The 14,173-nt window shown below is 52.6% G+C and overlaps 7 protein-coding genes across 7 annotated transcripts; 2 read left to right on the forward strand and 5 right to left on the reverse strand.

Annotated features, from left to right (window-relative positions):
* Window positions 1–57: 57 nt before the first annotated feature.
* BD324DRAFT_615513 (putative acyl CoA transferase) lies at window positions 58–1,905 on the reverse strand. Its single transcript, XM_022014731.1, has 14 exons — window positions 1,771–1,905; window positions 1,694–1,726; window positions 1,642–1,654; window positions 1,590–1,603; window positions 1,420–1,553; window positions 1,301–1,384; window positions 1,178–1,263; window positions 1,033–1,142; window positions 871–996; window positions 518–834; window positions 469–480; window positions 362–434; window positions 260–325; window positions 58–223 (listed from the first exon to the last, which is right to left on the reverse strand). The coding sequence occupies exons 1-14, from the start codon at window positions 1,873–1,875 to the stop codon at window positions 116–118; spliced, it is 1,281 nt and encodes a 426-aa protein (XP_021873701.1). The 5' UTR covers window positions 1,876–1,905; the 3' UTR covers window positions 58–115.
* A 52-nt stretch (window positions 1,906–1,957) lies between these two features.
* BD324DRAFT_615522 (hypothetical protein) lies at window positions 1,958–2,571 on the reverse strand. Its single transcript, XM_022014732.1, has 4 exons — window positions 2,384–2,571; window positions 2,277–2,336; window positions 2,139–2,225; window positions 1,958–2,093 (listed from the first exon to the last, which is right to left on the reverse strand). Exons 1-4 carry the CDS (start codon window positions 2,534–2,536, stop codon window positions 2,022–2,024), a joined length of 372 nt encoding a protein of 123 aa, XP_021873702.1. The 5' UTR covers window positions 2,537–2,571; the 3' UTR covers window positions 1,958–2,021.
* Window positions 2,572–3,125: 554 nt separating this feature from the next.
* BD324DRAFT_607087 (hypothetical protein) lies at window positions 3,126–4,732 on the forward strand (the record flags this gene model as incomplete). The annotated part of the gene is made up of 6 exons (XM_022014047.1): window positions 3,126–3,355; window positions 3,397–4,110; window positions 4,144–4,217; window positions 4,253–4,557; window positions 4,597–4,644; window positions 4,682–4,732. 6 exons carry the CDS (start codon window positions 3,126–3,128, stop codon window positions 4,730–4,732), a joined length of 1,422 nt encoding a protein of 473 aa, XP_021873703.1.
* Window positions 4,733–4,841: 109 nt separating this feature from the next.
* Window positions 4,842–6,249, reverse strand: BD324DRAFT_615532 (hypothetical protein). The gene has a single exon (XM_022014733.1). The coding sequence runs from the start codon at window positions 6,024–6,026 to the stop codon at window positions 4,947–4,949; it is 1,080 nt and encodes a 359-aa protein (XP_021873704.1). The 5' UTR covers window positions 6,027–6,249; the 3' UTR covers window positions 4,842–4,946.
* A 1-nt stretch (window position 6,250) lies between these two features.
* Window positions 6,251–6,726, forward strand: BD324DRAFT_615533 (hypothetical protein). Its single transcript, XM_022014734.1, has one exon. The coding sequence runs from the start codon at window positions 6,286–6,288 to the stop codon at window positions 6,664–6,666; it is 381 nt and encodes a 126-aa protein (XP_021873705.1). The 5' UTR covers window positions 6,251–6,285; the 3' UTR covers window positions 6,667–6,726.
* Window positions 6,727–7,400: 674 nt separating this feature from the next.
* BD324DRAFT_615534 (putative hexokinase) lies at window positions 7,401–9,478 on the reverse strand. Its single transcript, XM_022014735.1, has 11 exons — window positions 9,077–9,478; window positions 8,993–9,028; window positions 8,851–8,957; window positions 8,723–8,813; window positions 8,526–8,685; window positions 8,277–8,486; window positions 8,181–8,239; window positions 8,109–8,146; window positions 7,714–8,071; window positions 7,555–7,676; window positions 7,401–7,503 (listed from the first exon to the last, which is right to left on the reverse strand). Exons 1-11 carry the CDS (start codon window positions 9,253–9,255, stop codon window positions 7,427–7,429), a joined length of 1,437 nt encoding a protein of 478 aa, XP_021873706.1. The 5' UTR covers window positions 9,256–9,478; the 3' UTR covers window positions 7,401–7,426.
* BD324DRAFT_587072 (putative cohesin complex subunit and chromosome segregation protein) lies at window positions 9,479–14,023 on the reverse strand. Its single transcript, XM_022013750.1, has 19 exons — window positions 13,638–14,023; window positions 13,411–13,602; window positions 13,207–13,375; window positions 13,055–13,174; window positions 12,903–13,016; window positions 12,694–12,865; window positions 12,589–12,658; window positions 12,375–12,552; window positions 12,252–12,340; window positions 12,078–12,214; window positions 11,668–12,039; window positions 11,534–11,632; window positions 11,062–11,500; window positions 10,509–11,022; window positions 10,372–10,469; window positions 10,229–10,336; window positions 10,069–10,195; window positions 9,768–10,033; window positions 9,479–9,730 (listed from the first exon to the last, which is right to left on the reverse strand). The coding sequence occupies exons 1-19, from the start codon at window positions 13,976–13,978 to the stop codon at window positions 9,634–9,636; spliced, it is 3,702 nt and encodes a 1,233-aa protein (XP_021873707.1). The 5' UTR covers window positions 13,979–14,023; the 3' UTR covers window positions 9,479–9,633.
* Between the last annotated feature and the right edge of the window lie 150 nt (window positions 14,024–14,173).

A 14,173-nucleotide genomic window follows, 5' to 3' on the forward strand; every position in this document is an offset into this window, starting at 1 on the left:
AACGGCGTCCATGAACTGGCGACATCAGGAAGAGGGGTGAGATTCTCGACGTTTTTTTCCGCCTGTAATTCATATGCATTCAGTCGATCGTGTGATCGTCAGAGAAGGTACTGAGTCAGATAACTCCCTCCATCCGCAACTCCGTTATATTTGATGAACTGTATCCCAGCTCTCCAAGTATATCGTCGGTGTGCTGACCGAGCCAGGGTGGCGGCCGATAGGCCTAGCTGTCAATGAGGCGTTCGACTTACACGCTCACCTCTAGCTTTCCCCCGTCGAACGAGGTCGGAGCTGAGCAGAGCTTGATGGGTCCAGCGCGAGGATGCTGAGAGTTAGGGTTCCTCATCCTCGGACATCTCACATTGATCTCTTCGACTATTTTGCGTGCTATCGCTTGAGGATGCGCGAACGTCTGGGCGATGTTGTTGATTGGCCTGTCATGAGCGAAGTCGGCCGACTTTTACGCACGCAAACGGGATGCTATTGTCAGCCATGTCTATAGGGATTTCGCCCTCACCCTTTCCCGGTGAGATCATCGCACCACTCCTGCGTGGTTTTTGAGCTCAATGCATCTGTAATGAGGCGAACCATGTCATCTCGATTCTTGACTCTGTTCGCATTTGTCTTGAACATCGGATCCTCAACCCATATCTTGCGATCCAGCACGGCGCATAGCGTGGAGAATTGCTTGTCGTTACCGCCCGCCAGCATGATGTAGGTATCCTTTGTAGGGAAGACTTGATAAGGCACGATGGATGGGTGCGAAGTCCCCCATCTGGTAGCCTCCCTACCATCAATCAAGTAATTTGAGGCAATATTGGCGAGAGACGCAATCTATTCACGTCAGCAGTCATCATGCGCCCGCCTCACTTGGGACTCGAACAGACTGCACTCGACCAACGAGCCCCTGCCAGTCCTGGCTCGACGTAGGAGAGCAGCGAGTATCCCGGATTGAGCGAAGTGCCCAGTCAACAAGTCGGTCACTGCCACTCCGACCTACGGTTAATATGATGGAAACATTTCACGCCTCACCTTGACTGGAGATCCCCCTTGCTCGCCGGTGATATGCATCAGTCCAGCCTCTGCCTCTATGACGACATCGTAGCCTGGGGACTGAGCATACGGGCCTGTCGATCCATATCCTTGACGTTGAGCCAAGTCTCGCAATTGAGCTCACCTGTGATTGAACAGTAGATGAGCTTTGGATTGAGGCCGGACAGGGTCCCGTATCCTAATCCAAGGCTATCAAGCTTGCCGGGAACGCTGCCGTCAGCAGATCTGGAGAAGATGGCTACCTCACTAATTCTCCACGAAGACATCTGCCTCTTTGACAAGCTTGTGAGCTATACGCCTGCCTTCCGCATGCTTGACGTTGAGCGTGAGGCTGTTTTCAGCCTGACTCGACCAACTGCAACATACGAGCGCTTATTCCTATTGGCCTGCAAGAAATAGGCTGACTCTGGAGGTAGATCCGGTCTAGGTGCATCGTCAAGTAGCGGGGCCGCCGGCGGGAGCCAGGATCGAGTATCATCACCAGACAAGGGGTTCTCCACCTGGATTCAGCTGAGGGTGACGGCCACGTCGCCTACCTTGATCACGTCGGCTAGAAGGTCAGTGGTGCGCCTCAAGGGGATGAATTACCTCCCAGGTCGGCCTGAGAACGATCAGCCCGAGTTTAGCGGAACCAGCTCACCAACATCATTGTGGTCACCGGCCCTGCCAACACCTATATTGATCAGTACTCTTCACCAAGGCTGATTGATGACTGACACGGGTGAAATCGACAACCTTGATGCCCGACAGGGGCCTATCAGCCACAGTTGTCGTTGACCTCGTCAACGACCGGCATTGTCGAGCGAGGTTGAGTCGCTGCATCCGCAAGTCTGGTATAGAATGGTGAACATACCATATCTGTGCTTTGTCCGGGAAATGTCCGTTACCCGGAAATGGCTCGAGGCGCGACAGGCTCTATATGCATACAACAATGGATGGTACAATGACAGCGGATAGATAGCGAGGTCCTATGACTTGGTCCTCGCCGGCAGAAACTTCACAGGGTGTCGTTTGAGAAACGACCACGGTGGAGATACCAACTGCAAGTTCATCAGATTTGAACCTGTTCTGGATGTGTGGCCCACCAGTACAAGGAGCAGAAGCCCTGCGCCAAAGATCTCAATGGACAAGAGGACCGATCCCGCAATATAAGAAGCGATGAAGCACACAGCCTGAGATTGTAAGCTGGTCGCGCATGGTCAACTGGCTCGGATCAACCATACTGAGAGGATGGCCAGGTATATCTGACTGGCGGTTGAGATGAGATCTTGAGATTGTGGATCCTACAAGCTGTGTCAGACAGCTTACGCTACTTTCTCCCATCACTCACGATGCTAGTCCCTTCTATCCACTCCAGGACGGCGGGTGGTAATATGGCTGACATTGGTTCAATGGCTAGCCTGGAAAGAAAGACACCTTGGACGTGTCCACGCGGAGTTGAGGGAATGAAAAGCAGCCGTGAAGCCGCCGAGAGGTGCCACATCCAGTTGAATCGCCGATCGACAGTTCTTTTTTAAATTCCCTTACCGGTAACTACAGTCTCCGCCTAATTACGTCATTTTTGGCCATTTCAGCGAATATACCTTACTCCAACTTCCCTAAACCGGATTCCGGGGCTTTTGCAGTCAACTCTCTCCTAGAGAGGAAGACCACCCATATATGGGATTGTCTCGCTCTTCCCGTCTTTCTCTCTCTCTCTCTCATCTCTCAGTCACATCTTCCCATCTTCTCTCTCACTCTCTATCACACGTACAACTAGTCTCGGGACTGTTGGCCAGTGACAGAGACAGAGAGACAGTCAGTCCAAGACCGCCCCTGCCCAAGAGCTCTTTTTCACCACGTCCGCCACTATTGGATCCACGAGTGGTCGAGGAGAATCTCATTCACCCCTCGATCAGCTCATCGCCCATCCCATCACTACTCTTTTCGGCGGCAAGACAGAGACGTCTACACCGTCCTCTCCCACGTCTCCGGGTGCACCCATCGTTCGCAAACCCCTCACAGCAGGAGAGACAGATCTAGCCTACCTACCAGAGTTGTACAAGCCCAAAGGAGATCCATATCCGATCAATATGACCACCCTAGAGGAGCATCACGAACCGGGGACCGTCGAGAATCACGAGCAGGAACTTGCAACGAAGACTCAGGACCTTTCGCTTGCCGATCATGAGGTCGACGGAGAGGCGATTCCTAACGGAGATGCGACCCATGAACATGACGCCGAGGATGACGGAGATGACGGAGATGACAGGCATATCAACGGCGACGCAACCTCTGTCCACACAGCAAGGTCCCGCCCCAAGTAGGTCTTTCAAGTTGAGTACCCCTGCTGACTTTACGTAGTGTAGAGGAACCTTCTCGTTCTTACGTCAAGCCCATTCCTATCGTCACCACCTATGAGCCTGATATCCCTGAAACCACCTCCGTTAAACATAGATCGGTCGCGGGATCTGTCAAGGCGCCTACCCAGAGAGGTACCTCCATGCGAGCCAACTCAGTTCGAGCTCCAACCAAGGCGGAGACCATTCGATCGCCTTCTCGTGCCGCATCGGTTCGTCCCACTTCTATTCGAAAGGCCGAGTCAGTCCGATCCCTGGGACCGCCTGCCTCGGTCAAGCCTTCCGTCAGAGGCTCACAGCGGTACTCTCACCTTGCTGAAGGTGCGATTGGAGGCGCAGCCGTCGGAGAAGTCGTCTCATCTGAGCGGCAGCGGGAGCTTCAACAAGCTGGCGAGCAGAATCATCGCGGCGTCGCACTCACCGATAACGGTCCAATTATGGGCAATCATCGACCAACTTCGCCTTTTGGCTACCGTCCTCAACCGAACATCATGAGTGTAACCGAAGACGGTAGAGAAAGCCGATTTGATGGTCGTGACAGCCGACAGGGCTTGGTCAACCGAAGCGGAACCGTCGTCAGCCGTGCCAACACGGTCGGACGCAGTGGAACACTCTCGCGAGCTGCCAACGGTGGTACTGTCGGCGGCAGGCGCGGCGCTTTCGGACGAGGTGCTGGTGCCAGTATTGGAACCCAACCTGAAGAGGTCCTCGGTAGAGAGTAAGTCTGCAACAGGTTTCGAGCTAATGGCAGTGACATCCACACGCGGGCGGAGCTGAGCGAGCGAATCCTCGATGACCAGACTCTTCGACGATTGTCGACCATGGGTGAGCCCGAAAGCGTTGATTTTGCTAAATTGTAGAACGCAAGGACGCCAAGCGACTCTCGCGCGTGATTAAGAATGAAGGGAAGGCTGAGGCGATGGCTGTCAAAGGATCTATTAAGGAATTGGAAAGGTTGTCGAAGCTTCAGAGAGAGGCCGCTGCCGCCGAGCGACACTCTCAACAGCGTCTTGCCAAGTGGACTACCAAGGAGCACAAGGCCCGACTCCGATTCCTAAAGGAAAAGGAGCGCTACGAGCGAATCGAGGGTGATCTCCGAAACGCGGAGAATGACTACGAGGAGCGTCGGGACCATGCAGCGGGTTTGACTGCACAAGTCGCAGAGGTGAGTTTGCCAAATGCGACCTCCGGCTGATCGCTTCAGAAAACTCAGGAGCTGGACGACCTCCGTGGGCAAAAGGCTGCGGACGACGTGAGTCACATATTAGAGACATGGACTGACATGTCAGCGAGAAAGAGCGGTCAAGCTCCTCGCGCTCAAGAATCCCGCTCACAGCTAGATCTGTCTGTCATCTTGTTTTCCTATGTCCTGTTAGATACCATGTTAAGCCTCACTTGGATAGGGATACCTTTGCTGCGACTGATTGATAATAACAATAATTACACACATGAATGCTTCATTATCGATACATGCCCAAAATGGAGAAACCAAGAGATTTGTCTACCATACACGTAGTGTTCTGAAGTGACGTGACGTGATATTTCTACATTGATCTACTCTGAACACTGCCCATGCCAATCAGAGGGCTGCCCACTCCAGTCCGCATACGTCAAGGGCACAACGTTGCCAGCTGATAACGGTGTCGGATAGGAGTAAGATCCATCTGAGAAGCGATGGTCGGGTGTCCAGGGGTAAGCCGATACAGTCTCCAAGTACGGTACAGTATAAGGTGCCCAAGTCTGACAAGCACTGGCTGGCCTGGCCAGCTCATCGATGGGATTCAGGTCGAGGCCAAGGGCGCTGTTGTTCTGCAACCTGGGCTCTATGCTGCCCTCAGAGTGTCGACGAACATCGCGGATGACCGGCGCATTGTTGGGTGTGGCAAAAGGATCGTCGAGGCTATGTCTCCTGGTTCTGAGCTTGGCTGCCTGCTCGGCAGCTTCTCGGGCAGCGGCTTCTCTCCATCGAGCAGCTCCTCGTGATCGAGTCGTGCCAGAGAAGACACATGGAAGCTTCTTGTTGATGCATCGGGTACATGGTTGGCCACCGGAGCATTTGGCTTTTCGGATCCGGCACTTTTCACAGGCTTGGGCGGTCCTTGAACGTTTCTTGATCTGTGTCGCTGCGGGAAGGGGTGGCCCTACTGGCAGAAGACCAGGAGTAGGAAGATAGTAGTCCATGGTAGTAGACTCGCTCGCTCGCCTTGGGAGGAGAAGAGGCGGCGTAGTCTCCTTGTCCAGCGGCAAAGCGGACGATATGGAGGACGCCGGTGACCCGTAAAGTGAGTGGGGCTGTCCGAACAGGACGGAAGGAGCGGCTGCGTGCAGACTTGCAGTGTTGTAGGCTCTTTCGGTAGTCGGAGTGGCAGTCAAGGGGAGAGCATGGCCACCAACTGGGGCGGGGGTGGTAGCATAGGTGGTGTATGGAGTGAGGTTCTCCATATGGGTGTAAGGTGTCATGGGATGTGAATAACCGTAGGAACCCGGTGTCGAGCTAGGATAGCCATACCAGTTGGCTTGAGGCATTGTATATGCGGGAGAGAAGACTAGTACCGGAGGTGACGATGAAGAGTTGGGTGATGATTTGGAGACTGAGACCCCCGGGGTCTCTAAAGGTGGATAACTAGCATCCATGGCGGCAAGAGTGATATGGAAGAGGAAGACTGAGTAGTGGGAGCAATGGTCAGATGACAGGGGGACCTCGTTCGACTTTATAGACAAGCCCAGTCTCGTATCAAACGCGAGCGCGTGAACTCTGATTGTGTCACTTTGGTTGTTCGGGACTAATCGACTACTGGACAAAGGGTGTCACTGTTCAGTACATTTCATTTACGACAATCAAATTCCCAGTTCGGTGAGAATCCGAGACAGTTTATTACTCTCAAACGTCAAGATGCATCTCTCTCTCTCCGTGTGGCTCTTGGGCTGCGCTGCCTCCCACTCTGTCCTCCCGTTGTGGCGCCGTTATCTAGACTGGTTTGGGCCCTCTTGCAGTCGGGTGATGTGCTGTATAAACTGTTTGAAAGGGGGTTTTGGACCGAAATCTTATCGCGGATACGCTGCCGGCAGATGGACTAGGCGAGTAACCGCGTACCTTGGGCGCCTCCCCCGCACAGTCGCCAGTGAGTCAATTTATGATGCGTCACGCCAGACTCTGTTGATCCCTGAGGGAACTTTCCAAAGTGAGTGGTATGAGACCAACCTGTTCTGTCGAAGTAAAAGTGTACGGAGCGATGGCCGAGAGAAACTGTGCCATGGAAGTCATGCATTATAGTTAAGTGTAAGCGAAGTAGGCAGTTTTATCTCGTACCCGATCAGGTACCCTCTTTTTTTCCTCTCTAGTAATTTTTCCTTCCAAGGTAGAGCGACAGAGCGACAGACACCTATTGCAGCTGATCCCGCCGCCCTCTTGCTCCTCTCTCTCTCTCTGTTCTGTATGCTCGGCTTGAATCCCATTTAGCTCAGGAATTTTTTCCAGTCATTCATTCGGTTTCGTTCGCCTTTGATCCGCTGATCGCAACAGATCCCAAAAAGACGCAGGAGATCCAAGGGGGGGGGGGGGGGCTTCTGTGGCAGCTGCCGAATTTACGCCCTGTTTTTCCTTTTTTTCCTTTTCTTTTTCTTATAAACTTGTTCTTTCTGGATTCATTGAATTCTTCGTCGTTTAAGATTCAGACGTAGAAGATCAGTAGTCAGAGTGGGTATGCGTAGTCAGAAAACTCTGCACTGGCTCACTGCGGTCCCTGGAATAGTCAGCAAGCGTCTTTTGCTTATTCTGGCCGTGGTCAAGGGGGGATATCAGAGGATTTGGGTGGGGGTGAGCCGAGGAATGATATGAATCGATAATGGAACCTTGTTGCTTTCGTCAGAATCACATGAAGAGGCGTTCGCGTCAGGTCCTACCCGCATCATCATGACAAGCCACTTACTGTATCGATTGTCGGGATGACTATGGTCATCATTCTAGCTGACCTCGGTATGGGAGGGGGCCGGCAGCTGTCCAGGCATCTCTAGTAATATGCATATTACAGCTTTCATACATGCGTTACTGAGCTCTTTTCATTCCCCCGACGATCCATAGCCTTCTTTGCCTGCAGGGCAGTCAAGGCCGCTATGACAGTACATTGAGCGTGCGCGCGGGTGTGCCATGAACAGAACTCACCTCCAATTCCACTGCCATCTTTCGCCAAGCCCAGACTTATTCGTTTCTCACCAGATTCCCCCAGAATCAATCTCAGAGCGTCACGTACTCTCGTCTCGAAATTGGGTAGAAATTCGGCCACACTCCGGAGTCAATCACAATTCCGTTGGTAACTCTCACCTTCCATCCATTCCCACGTCGACTCCTCGATCTGGCTCGGCCCGGGATCCATCGTTGCCAGTATGTAAAACGACGGCGGCGACAGCACATGCTGCCAATGAACTAGCTCTCGTCGCGACCACTCGACATGCCCAGCGCACAATCTCGATACAAGTCTCCGTCACATGGTCTGCCTCTACGCCAAGGTCCTGCAGAATGATCCTTTTGATCTCGGCATTGTCCTTGGCGCCTTCCACTTTTGAAACGAAAGCTGTGTCATATCCGTAGTGGGTGTTGAGCACGGGACTGGAGAATCCGTCGAACAACAGCCCAGAATCGATGAAATGGAGCAAGATATTCCGTGAGACCTCGCCCAGATCTGAATGTCAGCGATAATTGCGCCAACTCCGACTTACACATCCCAGAGACCATCTTCTCAAACATTTGCTTGCGTCTGAGCGTCAGGTGAAGCCCCGGATTCTGCTCACGGATTGATGCTCTCCCGGTCCACCTTGTTGTCGAATATTGATATCGGCAAAGTAGTGCGCTAATGGCTCAGTTCACGTAGGACGAATGGACCGCACCTTGTTGTCCATCGCTCCCCACTCCGTGTTGAGCACCATATACTTGCCTGCATGCTCTCCTCCTCTCTCAGCTTCCTGAATTTTCTCCTGTCCAAGCTTTTTCACGGTCTTGACCTCGTCGATGAATGCACCATTAGTGCCAGTCCCGAAAATGGCTCCTATTAGAGCCGGACCGTTTTGATATGACCGAGAGAGCAAGGTTCCAACGGTCTGTGGGTCGGGTCAGTCAGGAACAGGGCGGTCCCTCACGTCATTAACCAGGGCGCTACATTGAACGTGGATATGCTTCCTGTCGAACGCATCCTGTAGTAGTTTGACAACATCGTGCCCGATAGCATTCTGAGCGGCAAACCCCTTTGTCCAGGTCAACAGCTTGCCAGCATTGATGGCGGTCTGTTCGACTGGGAAACTGTCACATCAGTGACAATACCACGTATTCTCCTTACCTGAAGGTGAAACCAAGATGCAATGGGCCTTCCGTTCCAATCTCTGAGCCGATCTCTGTCAAGAAATTGTCCACCGAATCTGCGATGTAGTCTACAGAAGTGAGTATAGCGCACGAGACCAGACCCACCGAACAATATCACAGCTTGGCCCTTCTTTAACTCGTCTGACACTTTGTACTTTTGTTGTTTGATTTCGAAACGATGTTGACCCAGCAAGCGCACTTCGCAGACACGCCTGCGAGTCAGCGAAGCATTTGAGAGACCTCTCACAGATTGGTTCCACCGAGGTCAAGAGCCAAAAACGTGCTAGTCAGGGTCGTGAGTTTTGCTATGTAGTCGTCGAAGAGACCTCACCCTTCCTCCGTGCCATCAGGGACGCCGGTCACGAAGCTTGGCACCATGGCCATATCTTGTCCATACTCGGCGAGTCCCTCTTCGAACTCATCTCGGAAGCGACGGACAATAGCTTTGAGTTTGTCCTCGTGAAGAATGAAATACGGCTCGTAATGTTTGCACAAATCAGGAAGGGACATGACGCAAGGCGTCTAGTTTTGCGTAGGCAGTGGTTGCTTGCTCGTCCGACACCAAAGGAGGAAAGCTTCGACTAGGAGGCTGGCTTGACAGTGCCAATATCCAGAGCAGTGGAATTTCAGGAGAACACAGGGAGAGCGATTGCAGAGACGCACGAGAACTGGTGACTGATAAATTGAACAAGGAAAGACTTGTTCCAGAGATTCGTTGCTGACACTTTTTGGCCGAAGGAGCCTATTTTATCATTATTTTCTGGGAATTTTGCTGCATCGGGCAGAGTAGGTCCATCCATTCATTCCATCATTCAATAGTTCAATGACCAGCAAAACGCATACATACATGGAGGGTGGATATCCAACAGCGACCACATCTGGCGCAAATCACTCGGCATATTGTCGCAGATCAAGCGTGAGAGACTTGGACGTATTGTCCTCCTGATCTCGGTACACGCCCACAAGACCGTCTGCCCGTTGATATCTGACGTCAGTCGCTGAATTCTGTGGCTTCGACTCACAAGTTGGGCTTGAGAGAAATGATGAGAAATTGCACCTGACTTTCAGCTTGAGCTCGCACGTAGCGAGCCAATTTGGAGACGTTTGTCGCATCAAGAGCTGCGTCAACTTCATCGAGAACGAAGAAAGGGGCAGGATGGAAACTGTGAATGGCAAACAGTAGCGCCAAGGCGGCCATGGTTTTCTCTCCACCCGATAATTGCTCCGTCTCTATGAAGGGCTTGCCTGGAGGCATGACGTTGTATTTGACCCCGCTAAGGTAAGGTTCCTGAGATCAGTCCTGCTCATTGAGCTTCAACCCACGTCGGCGTCCTCCAAGGACAGGAAAGCCACACCTCCCGTCCCTTTTGAATCGGTTTTGGTCAGATCTTTGTAAATCGAATCGATGCAATTTGACATGTGTCGAAACGCCGCGTTGAATAGATCGCATCTGATCGTCAGCTTTACTCGACGGAGAGGTCACCTTTTCTTCTTCAATTCTTGGAAGTGGTCACGCGCCCTTTTCGTCTCTTGTCGTGTGAGCTCAGCCTCCTTCTCTGCCTCGCTCAGATTCCCCTCGACATCCGCCAATCTGAGATGAGCACAGAGCTTGTTCGTCAATCGTACCTGTCAAGCGCCTTCAGATTTGGCACCGTTCTTTCCAGTTCAGCTTTCGATCGACCAATCTCCTCCTCGAGCTCTTTGCCAAAATCTTCTTGGTCGTTCTGCTGGGTCAGTCGGGGCAGGACGTAGACAGGTCTCACCTCTCGATCTTCCTCGTCAAGTCCTCGGAAGTCAGGCTCGATCCCATAGTCCTCGGTGACCACAGGTCTCTGCGTGTCTTCATCCGTGTCCATGCTGAGGTCCGTATCCGCAGCATCGAGAGGTACCTTGTCTAGGCGACCGCGGACCAGAGGGAGCTCAATGTTCTCCAGTCGACATCGCTTGTAGATGGCATGTCGATCCGAAGCTGACTTTGAGATCTCGTCGTTCCAGCCAGCGATATTGCGTAGTGCCTTGTCGAGGAGTCGAGACATCTCCCTGGAGCTTTCGCGAACCCGGTCCACCTTTTGCAAAGCCTGTTCGCTACCTTGCACCGCTGCCTCCAGCTTGCTGCGCGCTTGTCTGATCGTTTGACGGATTTGTTCGAGCTCCTTTTGGATCGTTGCCTTCTCTCGCTCCAACTCCTCCAGCCTTTGTCGGGATTTTTCCGCAAAGCTTTCTAAAGAGGAGAGGCGATTCTCGGTGTTGTCGAGCTGCGTAGCCTCGAAGTCGATCCTGTGCATGTTTCAGCATGCCTCATGACACTTTGCTCACTGATGTTTCACTCGGGCTTTCTGTGCGGCGAACGCAGCCATCGCTTCACTCTCCGCCTGAGCTATCTTGAGTTGGACATCTTCGTATTCGCGAATATTCTGAACACCAATCTTGGCACACAGGGCCTGGAAGACCTTGTCGTCTGCATCTTGGACCACCCGCAACACCTTGTCCAGCTTCACCTGAGTTGCTCTCAAAGACTTCCGCGCCTTCTCCTCCTCAGGAACTCCGTTCTTGATGATGGTTCTGAGGTTGTCTTGCTCGGCTTTGAGATCTTGCAGCCGGATGGTGACAGCTGACACGCTTTCTGAAACGACCTTGATCTCGGCGTCCAATCTCGCAAGTCGATCCAGTAGCGCGTCGTCGTCTTTGGCGCTCGATGCTGACTTTTGCAGATCCCGAAGTTGCTGTAGGTAGGACTCCTTCGCCTTCTGCAGATCTAACGATCAGCTCTGGGAGATTCTTTGCTCACTTTCAACATCGCTATCATTGAACTTGCGTGAGGAGCCTGAGCTGGTGCCTCCAGTGATGAGACCACTTTTGTGGATCACCGTACCATCCAGAGTTACGGCTAATCTTCAGAAATGTACAGTTGGAGGCACTCACCTTTGACCTCTTGATGCTTCTCGTAGCAAACGTATCTTGCCACCTCCATGGTGTCACATATCAACGAGCTTGAACAGGCATGCTGCATGGCCCTTTCCACGGCGGGCTCGAACTCGATACAATCAATGGCGAGTCGAGCTCCCTTCGTAAAGTTGCGGAACTTCTCTTGCACAGGCTTTGTCTGAATCGTATCCAGAGGGATGAATGTCGCCTGGCCGGCACGCTGGTTACGCATGTATTCAATGCAGTCGATGGCGGTCTGCTCATGCTCGACCACGATAGCATCTACATGTCGGCCTAGTATTGTCGCCACAGCGGTGTCGTATTTGCGAGCGGTTGGTTTGCAGAGCTCAATGACACGACCGTGCACCCCTTTCGATCAGAAATGCAACCTCGACGACGTCACTCACCAGGAAAGATACGTTTGAGATTGTTGATCACTTCACGCATCTTTTTCTCGCGCTCGCTCTCTCGCTTGTCTGCACCTGCGGATAGGAGTTTTCCAAACACATCCTGCAGTTTCTCGTTGAGTTCTGTCTCCTTGATGCTGTGGCGTCAGCGGTGGCACCTTGATCGTAGCTCACTTGATTCGCTGTCTTTCAGCCACCGCTTGGTCCAATCTGGCCTTGTCCGATTCTCGATCATTCCTGAGATTGTCCAAACGCGCTTGGAGCTGACGGTGAGCGGGGGCATTTGGCAATTCTCACCTCTCTCTGATGTGATGATGTTTGCTGAACTTCTTCATTTAGGCTCGACAGTCGCCTGTCCGCTTGCTGCATCCTGTCCTCTGCCATCGCCACAGCATCTCTCAGCGTCTTCTCCTCGCGCTGCAAAGTCTCCACTTGACGGCGCTCAGACACTGCGACCAAATTGGCGGCAGAACGTCTGAGTTGTCAGCTCGAAAAGCGAAGCGGCACGCACAGTTTCTGATACTCCGCGAGATCCTCGCCGGATAGGGAGCCCGCTGCCCGAAGATTTTTGCGTTGAGATTCTGCAGATGAGCGCTGAGTGGAGGCTGAAACCCACCGGCAGCCTCCTTCATCCTGTCTTCGATGTCCCGCTGCCCTTTGCGCAATTCTTCGAGGCCTTGTTGCTGTCGCTCGCGATCCTGAGCGACGCGGTCGGCAATCTTTTGGGCTTCCGTCATCTTTTTCGTGCTGTGTTCAATCTGTGCGTCGACTGCCACGAGCTCAGGTTTCTGCCAGTCAGCGAATGTATTGAATCTCTGATTCTACCTTGTCCTCCAGGGCTTTCTCGCCTTCCTTGACGGCTTTCTCTCTCTTCTTGACTTTCAGCTGAGCTTCGCCATGAGCGGATCGAGCCTGATTCAGGTTGTCCTCTCCTCGTTGCTGCGGGTCAGCAAGTTACAGGAGGGCAACGGTCTCACCACCTCATCTCGCAGCTCGGACAATCTCTCAGTGGCAGACTCCACCTCTTTGGTCCGCGAATTGATCTCCTGGGTCAGGTGATAAAGTCTCCAGAGGAACAGCTTCTTGACCGCCGCATCCTATCGTCAGTGCGGAACGAATGACACCTCACATGTCGATTCTGCAGCCGCTCCCACTGTTGGAGGTCTTCCTTCTGTTCCTTGAAGTGTTTGGCCTCCGTAATCAACGTACGCTTCCTGGAGTAGTTGGCGCTCGACGCATCTGCAGCCTTCAATTGCTCCACCCTCGCCAGCTCATAATCTTTCTCGTAGTCCAGCGAGCTATCATTAGCACAGAGGAGAGAGGGGAAGCTCACCCGCTAATCCTGTCAATGAGGTTGGCGAGGACTCGGCTATCCTGAATGGCGATATTCTCAACGTCACCTTGAAAGACGAGAAAGTTTTTTGCCTTGGTCAGGATGTTGAACTTCTCCAGCTGTGCATTGTATGCCTTCCAAGACACGTCCTTGCCGTTGAGCGTGTAAGAAGACTGTCCTGATGGTGCAATGCTTCCAGTCAGAGACCATTCCGTGCAGAGGCTCACCTTCGCCTGAAATGCCAATCCTTGCCGGTCGCATCCTCATAGGTGGCAGTCACATGGGCGGTGCGAGCTTGCATACCATCTTGAGTGAGTGATGGCTCTTGGTCATCCACATCCATGCCATTTTCTGCGCTGTGTCTACCACGGTATACGAGATCCCGTAGCTGGGTCGATCGCAATTGAGCCGACTTGACACCTAGGACAAACGAGATAGCATCCATCAAGTTGGACTTGCCGGCACCATTTGGACCAATCACACAGATGAAGGGAGAATCACCGAAGTCTATGAGTTGTGTGCCCTTGTAAGACTTGAAGTTGTACAACTCCAAGGATTTAAGAGGCATGGTGAGTGGGTGGTTGTGCGGTGGTTATGAATCAAAAAGGAGACGCGTTCCTCAATGTTCAACTTTTTGGTCAATCGCGGTCGCGCGTGGTTGACCGGACCCGAAAAGTCAAAAGACAAGAAAGCGGGGGGATCAATCAAAGAATTGTCCCCTCGGACCGGAAAGCCGAAGTGATCATCAATCATACATTGTACT

This window comes from Kockovaella imperatae (assembly GCF_002102565.1).
Source record: "Kockovaella imperatae strain NRRL Y-17943 chromosome Unknown BD324scaffold_2, whole genome shotgun sequence".
Lineage (NCBI taxonomy): Eukaryota > Fungi > Basidiomycota > Tremellomycetes > Tremellales > Cuniculitremaceae > Kockovaella > Kockovaella imperatae.

Excerpts from the sequence above, each read along its gene's own strand:
- BD324DRAFT_615513 (XM_022014731.1), bottom strand. The coding sequence starts at position 1,875 with ATGCAGCGACTCAACCTCGCTCGACAATGCCGGTCGTTGACGAGGTCA. Across the intron at positions 1,143-1,177 it reads CATCTACTGTTCAATCACAG|GATATGGATCGACAGGCCCG; the intron begins GTGAGCTCAATT and ends CTCAACGTCAAG. Across the intron at positions 997-1,032 it reads AAGGGGGATCTCCAGTCAAG|GTCGGAGTGGCAGTGACCGA; the intron begins GTGAGGCGTGAA and ends TATTAACCGTAG.
- BD324DRAFT_615522 (XM_022014732.1), bottom strand. The coding sequence starts at position 2,536 with ATGTGGCACCTCTCGGCGGCTTCACGGCTGCTTTTCATTCCCTCAACT. Across the intron at positions 2,226-2,276 it reads TATACCTGGCCATCCTCTCA|GCTGTGTGCTTCATCGCTTC; the intron begins GTATGGTTGATC and ends TTACAATCTCAG. Across the intron at positions 2,094-2,138 it reads GGCTTCTGCTCCTTGTACTG|TTGGTATCTCCACCGTGGTC; the intron begins GTGGGCCACACA and ends ATGAACTTGCAG.
- BD324DRAFT_615532 (XM_022014733.1), bottom strand. The coding sequence starts at position 6,026 with ATGGATGCTAGTTATCCACCTTTAGAGACCCCGGGGGTCTCAGTCTCC.
- BD324DRAFT_615533 (XM_022014734.1), top strand. The coding sequence starts at position 6,286 with ATGCATCTCTCTCTCTCCGTGTGGCTCTTGGGCTGCGCTGCCTCCCAC.
- BD324DRAFT_615534 (XM_022014735.1), bottom strand. The coding sequence starts at position 9,255 with ATGTCCCTTCCTGATTTGTGCAAACATTACGAGCCGTATTTCATTCTT. Across the intron at positions 8,147-8,180 it reads GACCGGGAGAGCATCAATCC|ACGCAAGCAAATGTTTGAGA; the intron begins GTGAGCAGAATC and ends CCTGACGCTCAG. Across the intron at positions 8,072-8,108 it reads GAAGATGGTCTCTGGGATGT|ATCTGGGCGAGGTCTCACGG; the intron begins GTAAGTCGGAGT and ends GCTGACATTCAG.
- BD324DRAFT_587072 (XM_022013750.1), bottom strand. The coding sequence starts at position 13,978 with ATGCCTCTTAAATCCTTGGAGTTGTACAACTTCAAGTCTTACAAGGGC. Across the intron at positions 13,376-13,410 it reads CTCATTGACAGGATTAGCGG|CTCGCTGGACTACGAGAAAG; the intron begins GTGAGCTTCCCC and ends TGCTAATGATAG. Across the intron at positions 10,470-10,508 it reads TTGACGAGGAAGATCGAGAG|AACGACCAAGAAGATTTTGG; the intron begins GTGAGACCTGTC and ends CTGACCCAGCAG.